The sequence below is a fragment of the Dermatophagoides pteronyssinus genome, unplaced genomic scaffold (assembly GCF_027571235.1).
Source record: "Dermatophagoides pteronyssinus isolate colony J.1.1.1.1 unplaced genomic scaffold, Derpt_VIB-CSIC_2022.12 sq0023, whole genome shotgun sequence".
Taxonomy (NCBI): Eukaryota; Metazoa; Arthropoda; class Arachnida; order Sarcoptiformes; family Pyroglyphidae; genus Dermatophagoides; species Dermatophagoides pteronyssinus.
In genome coordinates this window covers 189,604-211,240 of record NW_027461547.1, presented here as the reverse complement: position 1 = coordinate 211,240, position 21,637 = coordinate 189,604, and the positions used below count along the sequence as shown (strand labels likewise).

The 21,637-nt window shown below is 31.0% G+C and overlaps 8 protein-coding genes across 11 annotated transcripts; 3 read left to right on the top strand and 5 right to left on the bottom strand.

Moving 5' to 3' along the window:
* Positions 1–477: 477 nt before the first annotated feature.
* On the bottom strand, positions 478–1,601 carry LOC113792114 (protein obstructor-E-like). Its single transcript, XM_027342005.2, has 3 exons — positions 1,398–1,601; positions 1,118–1,321; positions 478–1,061 (listed from the first exon to the last, which is right to left on the bottom strand). The coding sequence occupies exons 1-3, from the start codon at positions 1,459–1,461 to the stop codon at positions 634–636; spliced, it is 696 nt and encodes a 231-aa protein (XP_027197806.2). The 5' UTR covers positions 1,462–1,601; the 3' UTR covers positions 478–633.
* A 752-nt stretch (positions 1,602–2,353) lies between these two features.
* Ctl1 (choline transporter-like protein 1) lies at positions 2,354–6,166 on the top strand. The gene is made up of 4 exons (XM_075823095.1): positions 2,354–3,333; positions 3,424–3,941; positions 3,999–5,250; positions 5,312–6,166. The coding sequence occupies exons 1-4, from the start codon at positions 3,307–3,309 to the stop codon at positions 5,651–5,653; spliced, it is 2,139 nt and encodes a 712-aa protein (XP_075679210.1). The 5' UTR covers positions 2,354–3,306; the 3' UTR covers positions 5,654–6,166.
* A 36-nt stretch (positions 6,167–6,202) lies between these two features.
* Positions 6,203–7,751, top strand: LOC113792113 (trehalose transporter 1-like protein). Its single transcript, XM_027342004.2, has 2 exons — positions 6,203–6,548; positions 6,607–7,751. The coding sequence occupies exons 1-2, from the start codon at positions 6,203–6,205 to the stop codon at positions 7,749–7,751; spliced, it is 1,491 nt and encodes a 496-aa protein (XP_027197805.2).
* LOC142645793 (uncharacterized) lies at positions 7,748–8,635 on the bottom strand. The gene has a single exon (XM_075823098.1). The coding sequence runs from the start codon at positions 8,462–8,464 to the stop codon at positions 7,748–7,750; it is 717 nt and encodes a 238-aa protein (XP_075679213.1). The 5' UTR covers positions 8,465–8,635.
* Positions 8,636–8,827: 192 nt separating this feature from the next.
* LOC113791838 (uncharacterized) lies at positions 8,828–9,938 on the bottom strand. Its single transcript, XM_027341673.2, has 2 exons — positions 9,547–9,938; positions 8,828–9,491 (listed from the first exon to the last, which is right to left on the bottom strand). Exons 1-2 carry the CDS (start codon positions 9,703–9,705, stop codon positions 8,955–8,957), a joined length of 696 nt encoding a protein of 231 aa, XP_027197474.1. The 5' UTR covers positions 9,706–9,938; the 3' UTR covers positions 8,828–8,954.
* Positions 9,939–10,163: 225 nt separating this feature from the next.
* LOC113791821 (uncharacterized) lies at positions 10,164–11,842 on the bottom strand. Its single transcript, XM_027341655.2, has one exon. The coding sequence runs from the start codon at positions 11,278–11,280 to the stop codon at positions 10,303–10,305; it is 978 nt and encodes a 325-aa protein (XP_027197456.2). The 5' UTR covers positions 11,281–11,842; the 3' UTR covers positions 10,164–10,302.
* Positions 11,843–16,805: 4,963 nt separating this feature from the next.
* LOC113791802 (uncharacterized) lies at positions 16,806–18,246 on the top strand. Of its 4 annotated transcripts, none has more exons than XM_027341631.2 (2): positions 16,806–16,949; positions 17,239–18,246. In XM_027341631.2, the coding sequence occupies exon 2, from the start codon at positions 17,368–17,370 to the stop codon at positions 18,148–18,150; it is 783 nt and encodes a 260-aa protein (XP_027197432.1). In that variant the 5' UTR covers positions 16,806–16,949; positions 17,239–17,367; the 3' UTR covers positions 18,151–18,246. The 4 variants fall into 4 exon arrangements, with proteins under 4 accessions (XP_027197432.1, XP_027197433.1, XP_075679212.1 ...); XM_027341632.2 differs by having other exon boundaries at positions 16,826–16,949; positions 17,243–18,246; XM_075823097.1 differs by having other exon boundaries at positions 16,874–17,158; positions 17,243–18,246.
* LOC113791801 (uncharacterized) lies at positions 18,109–21,303 on the bottom strand. Its single transcript, XM_027341630.2, has 7 exons — positions 21,122–21,303; positions 20,709–21,058; positions 20,357–20,507; positions 20,008–20,291; positions 19,365–19,944; positions 18,698–19,305; positions 18,109–18,629 (listed from the first exon to the last, which is right to left on the bottom strand). Exons 1-7 carry the CDS (start codon positions 21,138–21,140, stop codon positions 18,279–18,281), a joined length of 2,343 nt encoding a protein of 780 aa, XP_027197431.2. The 5' UTR covers positions 21,141–21,303; the 3' UTR covers positions 18,109–18,278.
* Positions 21,304–21,637: the final 334 nt, after the last annotated feature.

Sequence of the window (21,637 nt, the reverse complement as noted above, 5' to 3'; positions counted from 1 at the left end):
GATGGTGATGATGATCAATGAATTATGAAAGTGATCACAAATTTAAACTTCGAATACGAACAATGAATGAATGAATAATGATGGCCAAATATTGAACAAGAGAGATAAACAGTCATTTTTATCATCTCGAGTCTAGATAGTAGGATAGTAAGAGAGAAGCTAAATACTTGAATTTTTTTTTCTTCAAATGTTGAGACTTGTTGCTGAAGTTGTTGGGTCGTGAAGAGCACAATATGATGATGGATCTTTTTTCCATATCAAATGAGATCAGCCCACATCATAGTTGTTCGAATTTTTTTTCCAAACTATGTGGGATGTTCCTAGATTCCATCATTTATGAATTGGACTTTAAATTACTACATTTTTTTCCCAAATATATTTTTATTTTATTTTATTTTATTTGATCGATCGATGACCAAAATAAAAATAAACCAAATTGATAATTAGAAAAGATTTATCATGTCAATGATGAATATATTTGGGGTTTTAAAAAGTTCAACTTTATTTTTAACTTGTTATTACTTTTTTTTTGGTAAAGAAAATCAAAATTTCATACATCATTTGGAAATAATCCTGTTTGCAGCAAAAAAAACTCTGATCCAATTGTTAAATCAAATTTGAAATAACATTCATTTAAAAATGTCTCCCATGACCACCAATCTTTGGCCGTAATCTTTCATCAGCTTTAGGCTGTTCCACACAACTCAATGAATTAGCATCGACAAATGAATTTTCACCACATTGAATTAATCTTGGTTGTCCACTGACACAGGTGATTATCGCCTGTTGATTATACCAATATCGTGGATATGGCCAAAATCTATTTGAATGATCATCATCTGGACATTTGAATTGTAATAATGATTCGGAACTACATCCAACCTGATCCGGCCAATTACAACCTTTAATACGTTCATCATAGAATAAACCATATGGTTCACATTGTTTTCGTTGTGGAACACCCCAAGCACATTCACTATAGAAAACATTACATGGTTGACGATCATCTTCGGCAAAAAAACCAAATTGATATGGACAACCAGGGCTACTCATTGGTTTGGCTAATATTTAAAAAAAATTGTGTTCAATGAAAAAAGCAATAAATGCATCAACTTACGAACAGTTTTATCACCGCAATCAACATTCCAATAATAGGCACACATTCCAACCACATGTCCTGTTTGAGAAAATAATAGACCATTGGGACAGAATTCATGTGACATTGTACCATTTGTACATTGAAAATATTCATCACATGATTTTGGATGTGGATAACCGTAAACACCTTCGGATGGACAATGTAATGGAATCTCTTCCAATGCTTGAAAAAAAATTTGGAATAAAAAAAATTGCAAATTTTTACAAAAAAAATCCAATTATCACAACACCATACATACCGGGATTAGCATTGACTAAAGCAATCATGAAACAGCTGAATAGAATCGACAAATTATTCATCATTATTTGATTGATTTCTGTGTTGTCGTTGATACCGTTGCAATATTTGAATGACTTTGCACTACGTTTTGATATTTGACAATGATAAAGATGAATAAAATTACAAGGCTGAAATCAATTTCTTTGAAGATTTAGAAGAAGAACATAAAAAAAGAAACTATAGAAGAAACCTAGAAGCATATAAAAGAAAATATTTCTTATTGGATCAGTTTTTTTTCTTTATATTTTTATTTCTTCTTCTGTCAATCACATCGAAAATAATAATATTAAGAAAAAGAGAAAAATGTGTGTTTGAAGAATATAAAGTGATTTTTTTTTGTTGTTTTTTCTTTTTCATTCCATTTTGCCATTCGACAAGGTAATCGTTATTTCGTTTTTTTTTTGAAGCAAATTTTCAATTTTTAATCTTAAGCTACGATGAATGATTGACGACAACAACAACGATATTATGATAATTTTGGAAAGCTAGGATTAATAAGATTGATCGAAAAAACGTACTCATTTTTTTCGGTGATAGGAAATATCAAAGTTCGTCGTTATTTTGAATCAATGAATTTTTTTTTCTTGATTCATTCAAAATGAATCTATTTGTGATTGAAGGCTTTCTCATTGGATGGCAATTTTTTCTTGGCCATGTCTAATGTAATCCAAACAAGATTGAACATAAAAAACAATGATGATAAGGAAATTTTCATACAATCGAAAACAAAATGATCGATCGATATCGGTCATCAGCCCAAAGAGATAAAAGTTGACGTTTGCAGTAAAAAAAAATCAAAACCTTTTTTCCATGATTTATTCATTAAAATTGATACCAGATGACAGCTCTGTCATTCTTTGATAAAAACTATTTCAAAAAAAAATCCAGTTCACAATCCATCTTCGGCCTGTTGTTATTAACTTTAATGATTCTGAGTTCGGTTTTTTTTGGTCAGGAGAAAGCAAATGTTACCACCACCACCACCGCCGCCGCTCCATTGTTGATAGCTAACCACTCCTCATGTTTGGTGTTCGACCAGAAACAAAACAAAACAATACTTCGTACAATGCACCACAAATGGCCGATCTGGTGTTTTCACTTTTCTCATCATCATCATCGTTGTGGTTGGTTTCTGGTTGTTTTTGTTTGGTGGGTTGTTCATCATTTGTCATTTGGTTGTCTGGTAATTTAATGACATAATAATTGTGTTGCCTTGCATTCACACTGGATATATCATCATTGTCTTTCGTTGATGATAATAATAGTGATGATGATTGTTATAGCTTGGTTATTATAGCTCGCCATTAAAAATTCTATGTGAATCATTTTATTTGGATAAAAATTAATGATTGACATTGAATTTGATCTCGACTTAGCCAATCCATTATAATCTTCATCATCATCCATACTACCCTCTTTCTTTGAACATACATATTTGATCTTCCAACATTATGCATTTATACCCAACCATTTCTCATTGCCATTGAAAGTTTTTTTTCTTGAAAAAAACGACGAAGAATATCGATTTTCTAATGATCTCAACTTCCCTCCTTAATGATACAATGAAACAATAAGCTTGATTCTTTGTTACCTATTATTGTTGTTACTACCAGTCTTGAAATTCTTTTTTATATTTGGCTACAACAAACACAAATATTGATTGAAAAAAAAGAAATGCTTTTCGTTTTTCCTAAATAAATAAACAAATTTATATGACAGTATTTTTCATTCATTAGAACATTTTTTTCAAAAAGATTGTTATTAAATTAACAACAATTCTACATTAATTCTTCTGTTATAATTTCTTCTTCCAAAAAACATTTAAAATCAACATTTTTTCACACCATTGATTTTTTATTTAATCAATAATGTTTTGCTGTCAAAATTCCGACGAGGTAATTGCCAACTTTTGCATGTTGAAAAAAGTTTAGAATAAAAGTTCAAAATCAATTTTAATTTTCAATTTTTGTATAATCTTTAAACAGGTACATCCTGCCGAAAAAGTACGCCGTAGAGGTAATCATTGTACCGATAAACTATTTGCAATCGTTTTTGTATTATACCTATGTGGTTTGGGTGCTATCGCATATTATGCATTCCAAATTGGGAATCCACTTCGAATGATACATGGATCCGATTCATTTGGCAATATTTGTGGTCAAAAAAATGAAAAAATCGATGATCTACCATTCACGGGTTTGGATCTTCGAAACCGGCCGAATCTTTTTCATTTGAATCAACGAGATCCAAAAAATTCAATCAAAATTTGTGTGAAAAAATGTCCAAATCGAGATTTGGTTAATATGGCTGAAATCTATCAGTTTTATACTCGTTATAATGCTTCGCTCTGTCGATATGATTTTGAATTTAATACAACTATGCCGACATCTAGTCCGTTACAAATATCTCAATTGTATCCAACATTGGATCAGCTTCAAGATCAATCACAAACATCGATCACTAACGATACTGGATTATGTCCTACTCTGCCAGTGTTTAAAAAGTAAGAAAAATTGGACCCCCTTTGCGTTGATAACTTTTATTTGTTTTTATATTTTAGCCGACGATTGCTCTATTATTGTCTTCCCGAAATGGCCATCATTCAAGGTGTTGCATTGGGACATACAATATATGAGTTTATGTCAAGTCGTGTTCCTTTGAAAAAGATTGTTGGCGATGTAATCAATTCACATGAAGAAATGATTGTCATGGGTGTTGTAGCTATACTCGCTTCATTTATAACCGTATTTTGCATACATTTTGTTGCCAGTTTAGCATCATGGTTGATTCTTGTTGTTATCTCAGCCCTTTTACTAAGTTTAACGATTTTATTATGGTGGATTTATTTCATGACGCGTAATGGAAAACTGTTACCAGAAAAATTAGCCAAACTATTACCTGAAGATTCTGAAAATGAATCAATTGTTTTGACAGTAGCTATCATATCTACAATTGTTACGTTGGTTATCATTTATGCTGCATCTAGTATGCGTTCTCATGTAAAATTTGTTGTAGCATTGTTTCAAGAAACTGGCGCATGTATTCGAACAATGCCTCTGATTTTGATTCAGCCATTATGGACATTATTAGCATTGATCGCATTTCTTGTCATTTGGCTATTCATATTAATGGCATTGGCCACATCGGATCAGGAATCTCGTGATCAACGAATGTTACAGACAACTAACGATAATGATTTACTTTCTGTTGGTTCTGCATACAAAAATAAACTCACATCATTCACATTAATTCGGTATAAAGATTCATCGGGGATACAATTTATGTGGTGGTATTTGCTCATTGCATTCATTTGGATATCTGAATTTCTTTGCTCTTGTCAACAATTAATTATTGCCGGTGCTGTATCCTCATGGTATTTCTCTCGTGATCGCGAAAATCTTGGATTTCCCATTCTTAATGCTACCCGTGATTTGGTCTGTTGTCATATTGGTTCGGTAGCATTAGGATCATTTTTAATAACAGCTGTAAAACTACCACGATTAATAATTCAACAAACAACAGCAAGATTAAGACGATTTGAAGAATATCGTTTGGCTCGAACCGCATTAAATGCTTGCGGTTGTTGTCTATGGGTCGTGGAAAAATTTCTCACCTATCTAACACGTAATGCCTATACGATGGTCGTATTGAGGCGAACAAATTTCTGCGTCAGTGCACGATTAGCTTTTCAGACATTATTCTCTAATACTCTTCGTGTGACTGCCATCAATTCGATTGGTGATTTCATACTATTTTTGGGCAAATTAATTGTCGCATCATTAACGGCGATTGTTGGCGTATTTTTGATTCGAGTAAGTAGATTTTGTGGTTTTCTTTTTTTTTATTTATCAAATTTTTTTAATTTATATTTAGTCAAATACTGCCATTCATTATTGGATGGTGCCTGTATTGATAATGACAATGTTTGCATTTTGGATTGCTCATTGTCTTCTTTCAGTATATGAAATGATTATCGATGCAATGTTTCTTTGTTTCTGTCATGATATGAATCAACATGATGGATCACCCGGTAATGAATATTATGCACCTGAATCATTAAGAAGATTTCTACATGAGGATGAACAAACAATGTCGGAAATACGACCAAATCAAACAGTATCAATGAGTGAAGATGAACCAGATATTAAGCGACAACAGCCAGGATCACAACAAGGAATGTATCCAGATCTTCATGATTATCAAACAATTCGCTAATGATAATCAATCAACCAATTTATGCAACGCTCGATTTGAACTATATTGCGCAATCAGCAAAAAATTTGATTCAAAATTAAACCATACAATATTATACTTTCATCATAAATATCATTACTACCGCCATCATCAACAATTATTCTCATTTAAAATTTATTCTATATAGTCTTAACATACATAATACAAACATAAACACAAAAAAAATTGATTCCTCAAAATACTCATTTTTTTTGTTCCACATCGAAAACAAAACCTATACCAAAGAATGTTTGAACTTGTTCTCATTTTTTTTCTCAAACAAACATAAAAGAAATTTTGTTTTTCTTTTTTGTTCGGTTGTGCTAAAAATTTATAAACAGCATGATTGATAACGGCTGTGGATACCACACACACATTGCCAATATTGATTTTCATAATACCTCATCACCTTATTTCTTATCAATATAATCTGTTGAAAATGAATTTTTTCCAAAAAAAATTTGTTGATAAAAATTAAATTTGTTTTTTTTTGAATTACTATAATTACAATATCTGATTAGCCATTCATAAATGACAAAATTATTATCAATCGAAATATTTATCTGTAGTGTGGCTGGAAAATTTAAATCTAGACCACAATTGAATGATAATGAATTGCCAATATTATCATTGACGAACACAGTACAATATCAATCACGGATTGCATCATGGTCAATGTATTTTTATTGTTTTTCCGCCTTGTTTTCGGCAATGTCGATGGGCACTGTGATTGGTTGGAGCTCGACAGCATTCAATAGTATGAAAATGGATTATTCCGTGCCGCGGATTCGACCGGATGAACCTATCGATATCAATTATATGACATGGATGGGTAGTTGTATGACATTAGGTGCATTATTTGGGAGCCTATTTAGCGGTATGATGCTATTTCGGCTATAAGATTAATAAGTAATCCAAATTTATCTTTTATTCAGGCATAATTATCGATCATTTTGGACGGAGAATCATTCTAAGAACTTTGGCTATTCCATTCACTATAGGATGGCTTATTATAAGCTTTGCACAATCATTTTTAACTATCATATTTGGTCGTGTCATTACTGGAATTTGTGTTGGAATTATAGCTAGCACAGTACCGGGTTATGTGGCCAATATTGTTACACCAAATCGACGTGGATTTTTAGGTACTTGTTTTCAATTACTATGTAGTATTGGTGCATTATCTGCAGCTTGTTTCGGTACGATTTTTTCATGGAATCGATTGTCATTAATTTCAATCATACCAGTAATTATATCATCAATTGGAATGTGTTTTGCGCCAGAATCTCCTATTCGTTTGGTTCAACGTAATCAATCAAAAGCAGCATTACAATCATTAAAACGACTTCGATCAAATGGAAGTGACATTATGGCCGAACTTATTGAATTGGAGAATAGAATCAAATCAAGTAGGCAATTACATGTAAAATCAAGCATAAAATCATTGTTTAAACGGCCAGACGTTTACCATCCATTGATCATTGGTGTGATGCTTCAATTTTTCCAGCAATTTTCTGGCATCAATGCCATCATGTTTTATCTCGTATCAATATTCATTGATTCTGGTTCAAATATTGATCCACAATTAGCATCAATAGTGGTTAATTTCGCACTATTTATTTCTTGCTTATTCTCTGGATTATCCATGGATTTTTTTGGTCGTCGATTATGGCTATTCATATCTGGTTCCGGAATGTTCATGACAATGTTGATGATGGCATTACATTATCATTGCAATTTAAATGATAAAACTAGTTCAACACCTTTGATTTGTTTGATTATATTTTCTGTTTCATTCGCCTGTGGTTATGGTTCAATACCTTGGATGATTGTGAGCGAAATCACGCCACCTGAAGCTGCCGGTCTTGTTGGATCATTTTCGGCTGCAACAAATTGGCTTTGTGCATTCATCATCACCAAAGAATTTGAAGATCTTATATATTTATTAGGAAAAGAAGGTTTATATTTTTTATTTTCATTGTTTAGTCTCATATCTATATTGTTTGTTATGTTTTTCGTTCCGGAAACAAAACGAAAAACATTGGAAGATTTACAAAATCATTTTTTAAATAATTATTAATATCGAATTCTTAGTCTTCTAGAAATAAAATATTGTCCCTGATGAACAAATAATGAAGCAAATGGAATTAATATTTGTGCTTCTTTTTTTTCTCGTGTATTTTTTTTCATTATCTGAAATAAATGTAAATTTCTTTGACTGATTTGCCATCGAATTGAATGTGCAAGCCATACTTTTGTCGTTATCATAATCAAACGTATTGTTTGCATTATGAACAATGCACAGCCATCATAATCGATTGTTTTTTCCACATATAAATGTTGACCATGTTCATCCATCATATCGAGTATACGAAAAAGGCCGGTACCAAAAATTACTTGATAACCAACAAAACGAACATTTTTAAATAAATATGGCCATGATAAATGCATATAATACCATTGTACCACTAATAAAAATAAATCGGCAACTGAAAATCCAAATAAAAAGCGTGCCATAAAACTTATTGTCAATATATTTTTTTCCATCAAAATTGGTGGTTCAGGAATATCATCATTAGCCCAAATAATTAACATAGCGATTATTATCGCTGACCAAATAGAATAATAAAATTCTTTACGTGGAAGTTCCATATAAGTTGGCATAAAAATAATTAAATCTAATAATGGTGTGATAAATATTAAAGCAAAACTAATAGCAAAATGCCATTGCAATGCTCTCCAATTAAATCGATATAATGGTTTTGGTTTTGGTCGATATTTTATTCCTTCCATATCGATTTGAGACCGAGATTTGATCGAATTTTGTTGATTTTATTTCCAATCAACGATTTTTTTCAAATCAAAATAAATTAACTTAAACAAAATTAAATTAAATTAAATTAAAGTTTTTTATTTTGGGAAAAAAATCGACGCTAAAATATGTGTCATTGATCATCATTTTTATTTCATTTTAACACAAAACAAAAAGGGAGAGAGAGATTAGATATCAGTAATATGTGTTATAGGGGTTTCACACTAGCAGCAATGTGAATGAAATATTTCAAATGCAATATTTCAGTCCATTTCAACCTTATGGGCTGAAATATTTTCGTGTATATATTTCATGAAATATTGCTGTAGTGTGAAACCCCTATTACAGTTTTTCGAAAAAAATGTTTCTATTGTAAACAAATGGTCAAATGGTTTATTTTATTTTTTTTAGTTGACGCCTTTATTCATTGAACGAATGACAATAAACCCTATAATTCGGTACATTTTTTTTCTATTGTAAATATAATTCAGAACACCAGAAAAAATTATTCCAATAATAATTATCCGATCTTGTAGCGGGTAAATTTTTCTGCAGCCATTCAATTTGTTCAACAATTTTTTCATCATTATCGAAATTGATATGACAATTGTCCCATGAAATCGATGATTTTGTTGTTGTTGTTGATGATGATGATGATGACAGATTGTCAACATCTTCACTACCATAGATTGCCTGATAATGAATCAATGATATCCGGGTGCATTGATCGAATATTGTTCGATTATTATCACTAAACAATTGTTGTAATAATTGTGGACATTTTCCATAAAAAAATTGTCGCATAAAATTTTTCACTGTACGTATTGAACATTGAAGATCATGTGCACAATGTTCAAAATCTAATGGATAATCAAACCAACGATAACGATATGGTGAAGAATTATTGGCCAATTTCCAATATGATTCAGTCAAACGAAATGGACCACAAAGATATTTATCCGGTTCAATTACACGACAACGAGAATTTCGTTGACATCCAGATGAAGCCTAATAATAAATAGTTTTTATACGAGAAAAAGAAAAATAAAACAAAGTAAATTACCGCACAAATACATCGATAACATTCATCATTATCAAATAATGATGACCATTGATGATCAATCTCTTGATAATGATTATTATTGTTTTGTAAATTTTCTTTACCGATAACATCGATAAATAATATTGATACAACAAAAAAACATTGATAAATGTTCAACATGATAATGATGTTCGATTGCCGAAATTTTAATTGTGATGACAAGTTGATAAAACAACAATAACAACAATAATAGTCTTTAGAATATAATCATTATTGTTAAACGAAAAAAAACAACAACAGAAAAAAAATTGACTTTATCGATTCGAACAATCTTTAAAATGATTGAAACATTCACCCGAAACAAAATGATGAGCGGTATTGGCCAAATGAATTCGTCATGCTTGTCAAATTATCTATGCCATCAATATATAGACAACATATGAGAATGTGATTTGAAAATTGATCTGGTTTTGTTTTTGTTTTTGAAAATTAAAAATCTAAACCAATCAAATCAGTCTGGTGTATTGTTGAGTTTGAAGAATAGAAAACGTTTTTAATATTAGCAAAGAGCAAAAAAAAAGAATTGACAATAAAAACATATAAAACAAATGTTTGAAACAAAATAAATAACGATCGATGTACATTGAGAATATATAATGCTAAATAATACATGAGAAATGATGATCAGAATTGGAAAAAAAATGCAAACGAAATGAAATGAATGAATTTTTTTTTAAGAAAAAACAAATGTGAAAAGAATTATATGACACAAATTGATCAAGTCTGACAACGACATTTGGTTATAATTTGAATTTTTTTATATTGAAACGTATGTAATAATGGTCGTTCAATTTGTCCATTCTCAATATCATCCATATTTGGTGTTTCGATTGGATCGCCACCACCACCAACACCACCATTATCATCATCCGTATTCATTGCAATCAATGAAATTTTATTTGTATCAAATCCATCCACATCATAATCGATTGAATCGATTGTTGCCGATGATGATGACAATGAAGAAGATGGACGTGAAAAACGATGTCGAAATAATGGACAACGAAGACGAATAATTTTCCAACGATATCGACGTGGTGAACAAGTACAACGTGATTGAAATGGTAATGTTTGATTCGATTCGGATGGTATATAAAATGAATTACAATTTCCAAAACAATAATTATTATTAACAATACGACTTTTACATCCTGGATGTTGAATTTTTTGTTCAAATGGTACAGTTTTACAGGAACCTTCACGACTATGTTTGGCTAACATTGATGGTAATGCTTTTCCCAAATTTGAATATATAATTGATGAACGTAATGATTCAAAAGATTGTCGAGAATAATTGGCAGGAATCGATAGTTTACGACGACGATTATGATTACGTCGCCGATGTCTTATTGGTTGTACATCATCTTCATCATTATTATTGAAACGATTTCGTTTCCGATTTGTTTGTGTATGTCGTTGCATACGACTTAATTGAAGATAATTGGAATTTGGTACACGTTCAAATATTGGAATTAGGCCATCATCATTATCATACATTTTATATGATAATAATTCCGAATTTTTTGGCTTTATTTTGATTGTCGATACTGTTGTTGACGTTGTTGATGATGATTCATTTACTTCATTCATACAAACTGGAACAATGATAGTAGATATTAACAGAATTATCACAACGAAAAAATAATACCAGAATCGATCGATTCTATGCCTATTAATCAATTTGATGATTGTCATTGTTGACAAGTTTTTGTTTTTGTTTTCGTTCACACGAATCAATTTAAATCACGTTTGTTTTTAATTATTTACAGAATGAATTTTTTGATTAGAAAAAAAAACATTATTTGTCAACCATGAATTGTAAGTATGAAACGTCGAACACAACAACATTCAGAATGGAAGAGAAAAAATATTTTTCTTTCTGGCTACTTGGTTCGGTCATCAACAAGTATGAATGAATTATGATAAACAAAATGAAAAAAAAAGAAAAGAAAAAACAAACTTAAACGATGGACACAAACACACACACACACACAATTATTTCATAATAAACAAAATGCATGGATTCACCGTTTTCTTTTGCTTAATTTTGATTGTTGTTGCCTGTTTTTTTCTGTCGTCGGTCGAATTTTATCTTGGATGGCGTTACCATTTTTTCAAAAACGGTATCAAAATAAATGGGTACTGTGTGAATGTATGGGCATTAGCATTGTACACATTACTTAGTTCTTCTTCACTGTGTTCTGTTCTGTTTTGTTCTGTTTATACACATATTGCCGCTACCGCCTGTCGTTAATCGATTTGACCAATCAAACAATTTTCACTGATTTCAATTTGACCAATCACTATTCACTAAGAATTTTTTTTCGTTCGATTAACGCATGTGTAAATTTTATTCAAATTTATTTTCGTTTTTTGCCCCGAATGAATTTCGACCCGGTTTTTTCTTTTTTGGTTGATGTAAAACAGCTGTGTTTAAACAAAGCAAAAAATTACCATTTTTCACTTTCATTTGGTTCCAATTTGGTGTTTTTTTTTCTACGAAAAAAAGAGAAAGAAAATTCCATTTTAGTGATTTTTTTCTTATCTTGGGTGTCATTTGATTTTTGAATATTATTTGGGTTTGATTCCTGAAATAGAAGGGTTAATCGTTCATTTGGTAATCTCATTTTTTTTCATTTTCTTTTGTTATTTTTTGTTGACACTCTCAACATGCACACACGCATATATAACCTGTTGTGCACAACTAATTGAACCAATATATCAAGCTGAGCAACAAAATTGGAATCCAAATCACAAAAAAAACAGAAGCCACTGATAGAATAAGAAAAAACCCAAAAAGTTATGTTCGTTCATTCAAAAAAAATTCAATTCAATTCATTCATAATATTCTGGGTATGTAATTTAAAGAAAAATAAAAATTTACCACCATGTCAAGTTATTTTGCTTTCTTTATTTCTCATTTTTTTTAAATGAATTCTTTTGGCCCAGGTGTTCACAACAACACTTGACATTCTTTATTCGTTGGCCAACACAGGTGTTATATTGTGTGTTTATGTGTGTCAACAAGTTGTTGATAGATTGGCCAGAAAAAATATATGTCAAATTTTTTATTTGAAAGAATATTGTGGAATTTTTGTTTTTTCTTTCAAAATTTAGCATATTTACTTGTTGAAAATTTTGTAAAATTTGAATTGGATTGCTGTTATTGATTATCCATCATTTTTGGATTTAATCCTATTGATCCTAATCATCATCATATAAAGAATCCAACGAATAATAATCAAAAAAGAAGAAGAAAAATCAACAAAATTGAAAAAAGTCTGGCGCCATAGGTCGAGACTATGTATGTATGAAAAACTTATTTCTATCAATATCAGATGATTTTGAAAAAAATAATGTCTGATGCTGATGTTCCTAGGCGAAAAAATAAAAAATAAATGCATCCACAATTTGTTCATTGATGATCATCATCATATTCATTGATGAACCCTACGATCAACCATTATTTTCCCTCAATGATGATGATCATCATCATGAAGATGAAATGAAAATGGACCCTTAAGAAAAAGATGAATAACAAGAAGAAAAAAATCTTAGGAACGAACGATATGAGAAAAGCTGTCACGATTTTTGTTTCGGCTGTTCGATTTTTTTTTCTTTCTTTCTCGTTCATATTCTTTTTCTTTGCTACAAAGCTACAGACAGGCGCCACAATTATTATCGACAACGAATTACTATGGCTAGCCAATGTGGCCGCCGCCGACATCATCATCATCCTCATGATCCTCGCGTTCAAACAGATTCTCATATTGATGATGATGATGTTTGATAATCAAAAAACAAAAATCAAATCAACCAGAAAAAAATTGAATAAATGGCAAAAAGAAGAAAAAGAAAAACCACTCCTTGGTGGCAATGATGATGATGAAGATGGTGGGTGATCATCAACAAATGATGTTCGACCCATATAAAAGAAAGAAAAGAAAGATAGATAGAGAGATAATATCAATAACCAAATTTACAAATTAGCGGCAATAATCATTCTTTTTTTTTGTTGCCTGTTGTTATTGTTGATGATGATCAATGAAGATTATCTATGACTCATCATCAAGCTACGTCAAATCATCATCATCATCATCATCGTCGTCTATATATTGGTCTAGTCTATTTCTTTTCTATTTGGCCATGGTCAATTTATCTATCTTAACAATTAAAGAATTTTGGGAAGAAGAAAAAAAAGATTTACAAATTAGATCAGGCATATTACAAATATAAACTAAATGAAGACAAATGGTCGTCTTTTCGTTTTCATTGTCGTCGTCGTCTTCGTGGTTTTCATTTATTTTTTTGCTAATTCATTTACTGATGTGCATATTGGTCCGTTTTTTTCTGAAGATGATGATGAGATGATGATGGTGGTCTATGGTTTCGATTTGATTTTTTTTTCATTATCAATGTTATCTTTAAAGTTATTTTTTTTTGGTATGTATGTTGTAAGTATAAGTGATCGACTTTGATTTAAAACCGGCCAATTTTTTTTCTCCTAATTTTATTTTCTGTTTGATTGGTCATCACAAAAAACGTAGAACCAAAAAAAAGCACCCACACCAGACATGATTGAAAAATAATTTTTTTTCCTTAGGTATTGGTTGTAAATCGAAAACATACACACGACACACAAACAAACATTTTGTTCTGTCATCAATTAGGTTCGTGTGGCTAATTAAGTTTTTCAATTCATTCATTTTTGTGTGTGTGTGTTTTAGTTGTCTAGTCTGATTTTTTTTGCATTTAGTTTCGTTTCAATTGATTTTTTTTTTTTTTTGGTTTTCGATTTAACGTGATCAATGATGATCCAGATTTTGATCTAGAGATTTTCAAAAATCTGGTCCAAACAAAACAAAAAAAAATATCAAGCCCCCTCCATTGAAAGTAATAAATATTTGTGCGAAAAAAAGGTGTGAACATGAAACAAAATTCAATTTCCTGTGTCAAGGGTATCAACTTTTTTTTGAGCAATTTGTCATTTGTCAAAGACATTTACTACTTGACCAAATTTTTTTTGCTGCCTTACAGTTTTTAGTTGGAACAATATCTATATGAAAAAAATGTCAAATAATAAAAAAATCAAATGATTCGATTGAAATAGAAAAATTGAAATGAATGAACCGAATATAAATACGGAAAGTTGTGCCATCATCATCATCACCAACATACACAACGATCAACTTAGAAATGATTTTATTGTTTACACAAGGTGTTGGTCCATCGGATTTTTTTTTTTTTGAAACTGACAAAAAAAATTTTTTCCATGACTTTTTTTCATTTGAATCGAGTTTTTTATTATTGTTATTTCAAATTTCATTTAATTTTTTACGTCATTCAGGTAAAAAAAACTGGCAACAAAACAACACCTCAAGGATCAAACGAATTCTTGAAATCGAAATCAAATTCGAATCAATCTGAATTTTGTGTTCCCTTTCTTTTTCTATCTCTCTCTCAAACCCACCTACAATTTTGAAGTTGTTTTCCAAACCAAACAAAAAAAAAAAGATGAGAAAATTTTTCCATCATCATCTTCTGATCAGCAGGTGTTCGAATTTTTTTATTTATTGATTCATTTGGCAAAGAATCGATCGGTGTGAAAAAAAAATTGATTCATAATTTTAATTCAATAAAAATTGAAGAATAAAAAATAAAATGAATGAAAGATACATACATTTCATTAAGACGAAATGTAAATATTGCATCCTCTATTTTCTACCACCATCAAATATCTTTATGATTTGTTCCAAAACATATTTGCAGGATAATCATTTGACATACATAACACACACACACACACACCACTCTCTTGGACCAACACACACAAAAATGCCCCCATTGATTTGTTTCATTGGTATGTTCGGAATGTGTGTGTGTGTTGTGTCAAAGTCAATGATTTGTTTCGGAATTTTTGTAATCTTTTTTCTTTCTACATTTTTTAAATGGGACATTTATTTGGTTTGAAAAAAAAATTTCCTTTCTCTACACTTTTTCCCGATCTAATTTGCCAGGAAAAAAATGGTTACATATAAACACACGCGCGCATTTACACACATTATAAACAATCTTTTTCCTACTAACTTTCAAGATGAAATATCTTATCTCTCTCTTTCTCGCACACCAATTTTTTTCTCCAACACCTTTCAAATATGATCAAAATGATGATGATGATGATGAAAAAAGCCGACAAGGTGATCTAACCTGCATCAAATCTCAGCATGGATCCAACAAGTCGGAACAATAATAGCAAAATGAAAAGAATTCCTTTTTTTGAAACAAATTTCAATGTTTGAACAAATTATAAACGAAAGGAAAAGAATTTTTTTTACAATCATCATTATTACACAAGAAATTCGTTGGAAAATAAGATTCTTTTTTTTCTGGCTTCGTGTGAAAATAAAAATAAAATTTAAATCAATTTTAACATTTTTGTTTTATTGCAAAAAAAAATAAATGAAATAAAAATCAAATTTGATTTCCGTCTGACGGCTAAAATCAATGAAGTGAGTGAGTGAATGAATGAGAGAGATACATGTTTTTCCTAACAAAATCGGATTAGTAAACATTCAACTTGTTTGGGATGTGTTTCGATCAATGTAAATTGAAATATGTGTACAGTATGTGTATTGCGATGTTTAAACGTTTAAGGATTATGTTGTCAAAAATGGCGACAAACTCCAACTGTGATCATCATCATTTTGATGATTATGATGATCGGATTTAAAGATGCCATATGAATGATGATTTTCCTATTCATTCATTCATTCATTTAGTTTGAAACTAATTGTTTATTGTTCAATTGAAACAAATAATATCTTGTAACAACAACAAGCAATAAAAAATTTGGATTGCCACACCTATCGGCACGTGTGATTATCAACCAAGACAACAACAAAAAAAAACGTGTACCATTAACAGAAAAAATTATGATCGTGATCTATGATCTGTTGATGATGATGATGATGTGATTGTTGCGTGATAATGACATCCTGTTTATTAATGATAATAATAATTCTTTAATTGATTTTTCATGCTCATTTTTAATTTAACCATTCATTTATTACTTATGGATTGTGTGTATGTGAAGAATTGGCAAAAAAATGTTGAAAAATCGAGATTTTTTAACAAAAGAAAAAAAAAGATTTTCGCGCTCATTCAAATTTGAATCTTTGAACATTGTTTATGAAAGGTCGTAAAAAACTTGAGTTTCGCGAAAATAATTATTGCATCACATCAGCTGTGTGTGTGTGTTTGTATCAATGCCAAAAATTATTTATTTGTCTCAATACGATTTAACTGAAAAGAGTGCAAGAAGCATGACTTTGCATTAATTTCGCATTTTCTTTTGTTTCAATACGGTAATTATTTCTTTCTTTTTTGTTTGTTTTTGTTTTACCTTGCTCTTTTGATCGATCTCGATCATGTCGGTGACAAGACCAACAGCAAATCCATAAATCAAATTTTTTCCCATCATGACCATTTTCATCGACCACTGATCATGTAGTCTACATGTCAAAATATATTTGTTTTAATTTATTCGTTTTATTTTATACCCCACTTTTATCCGGTGGGTTACTTTATTGTTTTTTAAAAATGTATTTACAATGATGAATTTTGTTTTACTTTTCCCTCTTCTTCATCACATAGATAGCTACGACAAATACGAAACATTGGCTTAATATATTCATGTGGAAAAACTGATGATCATTCTGTTCATTTATACCTGGTAAAAAAAATTAATTCATTCATTCGAAAAAAAACAATACGACAGAAAAGATGGTGATGAATAGGAAACAGATTACCATTACCAACAATGGTGTTTCTTCATCAGGTAGTGGCATGAAATTATTGTCATCGAAAAACAATTATTTTCAGACTAAAAAAAATGGTAACAATGATAGTGGTGGTGGTGGCCATATTTTGATGGTTGTTAAAAATGGTAATCACGTTTACCAGAATAAGACGAAAATCGTTCAAAACAGAAAACAGATCAAAATCGAAGACAACGATGATGAAGCTCAACGAGCCGTCGAATCATTGATCAAACAGGAACCATTTGATTTTGATAAGTTTGATTCATTTTCAGAAGAAGATAATTCATTATTGACTGCATCTGATATGGATTCTGAATCATCAAATAATAACAACAATGATAATGATCAAACTATGAATTGTCAATCGTATAATAACAACGGACAGAATCCAATCATCAGTGATGATCTACTTGTTACACTAACTGTACGTGAATTAAATCGTCAACTAAAAATGACCGGCATGTCTAAATCCGAAATGATACGTATGAAACAACGGCGACGAACATTAAAAAATCGTGGCTATGCTGCCTCATGTCGAAATAAACGTCTTGAACAAAAAGGTGATCTTGAGAATGTAAAAGTTGATGTCGTACAAACGGTTGAACAATTAAATGAATTGATTGCTAAAACAAAATCTGAAATCAATGATTTCAAACAACGATACGAATCCTTGAAACAGTATGCTATTCAACAACAATTAGAATTACCACCTGAGTTTGATTATTTTATTAATGAACATCGATAATGTAATGTAATATATATTATTTAGATTTATAAATATCATCATATAGATATCATCTTGTTTTGTATATAAAAAAATAAACAAAAATTGCATCGCTCATTTTTTTCACACTTTTTCTTACAACGCCAAAATCAAAAATCAAAGCATTCTCTAAAATCGGAATAATATTTCGAATCAAGATACCATTGAGCCCCACAATGTTTAGGACCACCAATATGTAATGCAGCATAATCATTACAATCAATATGACCATCTTCATTACAATCTTTACGGAAACGTTTTAGATATTCGGTTACGGTTTTATCTGCGCATTCACGATTATTCATACACATTTGAAAATTTTCAACATTCGATAGATCGGCACGATTTCCAGGTTTACCTGCTTCCATCCAATATTCCCAATCAACCTGATATGATCCACATACATATTTACCCGTCCCTTCGGATCGACAACCAATTGATGGATTACATTTACTTGATGCCTATTAATCGAAAATTAAATAATTAATTAATTTGTGATTGTTTTTGTTTGAAATAAATGATTTCTTACATAACAGATACATTCTAAACACTCAACTGTAACCAAATTATTTGTTGTTGCATTTTGTCTTGAAGGTGGTTTTGGTCTTGGTGGAGATGGCGGTAAAGGTGAAGGCTGTCTTGGAATTTCTGAAACATTTGGCTGCTCATTATGTGACGATGACGGTTGATCCAACGGTCTTGGTTGACTAAAAAAATCGTCATTATCACTAATAACTGGCCGTCGTGGTTCGATAATGGCTGGTGGTTCTTCAATTATTTCGACTGGTTTCGGTTGTAATGCAGGTGGACGCGGTCTTGTTTCCGGTATATTTATTCGACTCGGATCATTTGAATTGATTGGTGGTTTAATTCGAATGATAATCGGCTGCGATGTGTTTAACGTACCTAAATCGATTCGCGTTGGAGGTCTTGGTGGCGGTGGTGATCGTAAATGATTGTTGTTTGTATTAATTAAATCACGATTATTCACTCGGATCACCACGCCTCTAGGTTGTGGTTGTTCAATATTCGATTCATCTTCATTTGAATTAGGTGATGGACGGATGAATGGCTCACTAGAACGTGTAGATATTATTGGTTGTGGTCTTGGTACTTCAACTAGTACTGGTCTAGTTGCTGAATAAAAGATAAACAATTATATTCTGTTGAATGCAATTCAAGAGTCTAATTCTTACATCGTGCTGGCTTGTTTCCACTTTCAGTTTGATGGCATTGGCTGAATTGATTCCAATAATCAGTCGATTGCAGTGCTTGAATTTTTTCGCATCCGTGTGGTCCAAGTTTATGAATCAATGCAAAATCAATACAATCAATCGTTCCATCATGATTACAATCACGTTTCCATTTAGCCATATAACCTTGAATGGCTGTTTCAGAACATGGTTTTTGCTTTGAACAGGTAGCATATTCACCACCTGGTTTTCCACCATCAGCCCAATATCCCCAGCTCAAAAGATATGGACCACAATAAGCACCATCACACCCTTTGTTTAAATCACATTTGCTACTTGCATGACATAAACATTGAAGACAGTCATAAGGTATCAATTCTTGGGCTTCAGAAACAACAATTTCTTCAGGTTCTTCAACATTTGAAACTGAATTTATTGCTGGGGAATAATCTTCGCGTCTTATCGAAGGAGACGGTGAATTTTGAAAATTGAATCTAATTGGTTTTATACGATTAAAATTCGCCGAAGGAACTAGAACCGGACTGGATGGTTGAGGTTTATTGACGAAAACGCCTGGAATGGGCTATATAATAAATTTTGCATTAATGAAAATGCATTGATAATTGTCAATTTTTCAAAAATTTACCGGAATCTGATTTGGTCGATTTAATGATCCTAATCTTCTGGGCGGAGATGGTAATGGTGGATATGTTTCAACGATTTCAGTACCAATTTCATCGTTACCATTTCCAATTGATGTTGATGCAACAGTTAATGGATTACCATTGTTTGAATCAAATCCAGCAGTAGCTGAGGCCGATGCCGATGCTCCTGGAACCGATGCAGATGCTCGGGCATGTACTGGTGGCAATATCAATGGAGGTGGTAATGGTGGCAAAAATGGAGGCTTATTTCTAGGTATTTCGATCACTTTTTTTCATTTAAAAAATAGGCATTTAAAGTATTGTTAGAATAAAATATAGTTTTTATCATACTTGTATTGTATGGTGAATTGGAATTGTCCCTGAAGGATGTTTCCGTTGATAATGATGATGATGATGATGAATGTGAATAGCATTGTTGAAATTCAAGCCAATATTTACTTTCAAGAAGCCATGATGGTTGACATGATCCGGAAGGTCCGGCCTATAATCAATTATAATTTGTAATGATGTGGTTATAATTAAGAAATGAATGTATAATTAAATTTAAAATTATTATTACTATCCTCATATGAATTAATATAAATTTATTTCACACTTTTCAATAATCACCTGTTGTCATTGAATAATTAAATAAATAAATTTAATAAAAAAAAGATGGCAATAAAAATTAACTGACACTGACCTTGTGTATGGCAGCGTAATCAAGACAATCAACATGGCCATCACCATTACAATCATTTCCATATTTTTTCATATAACCACGAACAGCAGCTTCGGAACAGGATTTTTTTACTAAACATTGTTCAAAATCATTAGCAAAACCGGCATCACCTGGTTTACCGGCATCAGCCCAATATGCCCATGATATTTGATATGGTCCACAATAATATTGTCCATTACCACTATTATGGCATTGTATATTTCTTTTACAGCCACTTGATGCCTGACAAATACAATCCAAACAATGACGATCCGGTTCGGATAAAGAAATATTCACATCTAGAATAATCGAATAAAGAATAATCTGTAAAACTATTTTCGAAAAAAATTGATTAGAAACCAAGAGCAAAAAATCAAACAAATAATAATATTTACTTTTCATTATCATTCCCATTTTTTATGTATCAGTACCGAACTGAATCGGTTAGTACCCAAAAAAATAATTCAATATAATAAAAAACAACAGCAACAAAATGTTTTGAAGTTTTCCGTTCTTTTGTTCATTGACGAATGATCAACCCCACCGTAATGATAGAAAAATTGAAAAAAACATTTGTAATTGATTTAAATAATGATAAAGCTAACACATGAAATTCAGTACGATTGATGGTGATGATCATTTTGTTGTTGTAGTCATCAACATCGTCATTATTGAAGGTTGATTCTTTCATTTCTTTTGCCTGTCAACACCATTTTTATTAATAAAAAATATATCCAAATGTTAATAACAGACTCTTTTCCTTTTTTTTTGAATTCCTTCATTTCAGCAAATTGAAGTACACATCTTATCGCGCCATGGTCAAACAACAAACACATCATCAATCGTATTCATTTATTTAAAAACGTGATTAGAATTTATTTATAATTTGTTAAGGGTGCTAAAAGTGGGTG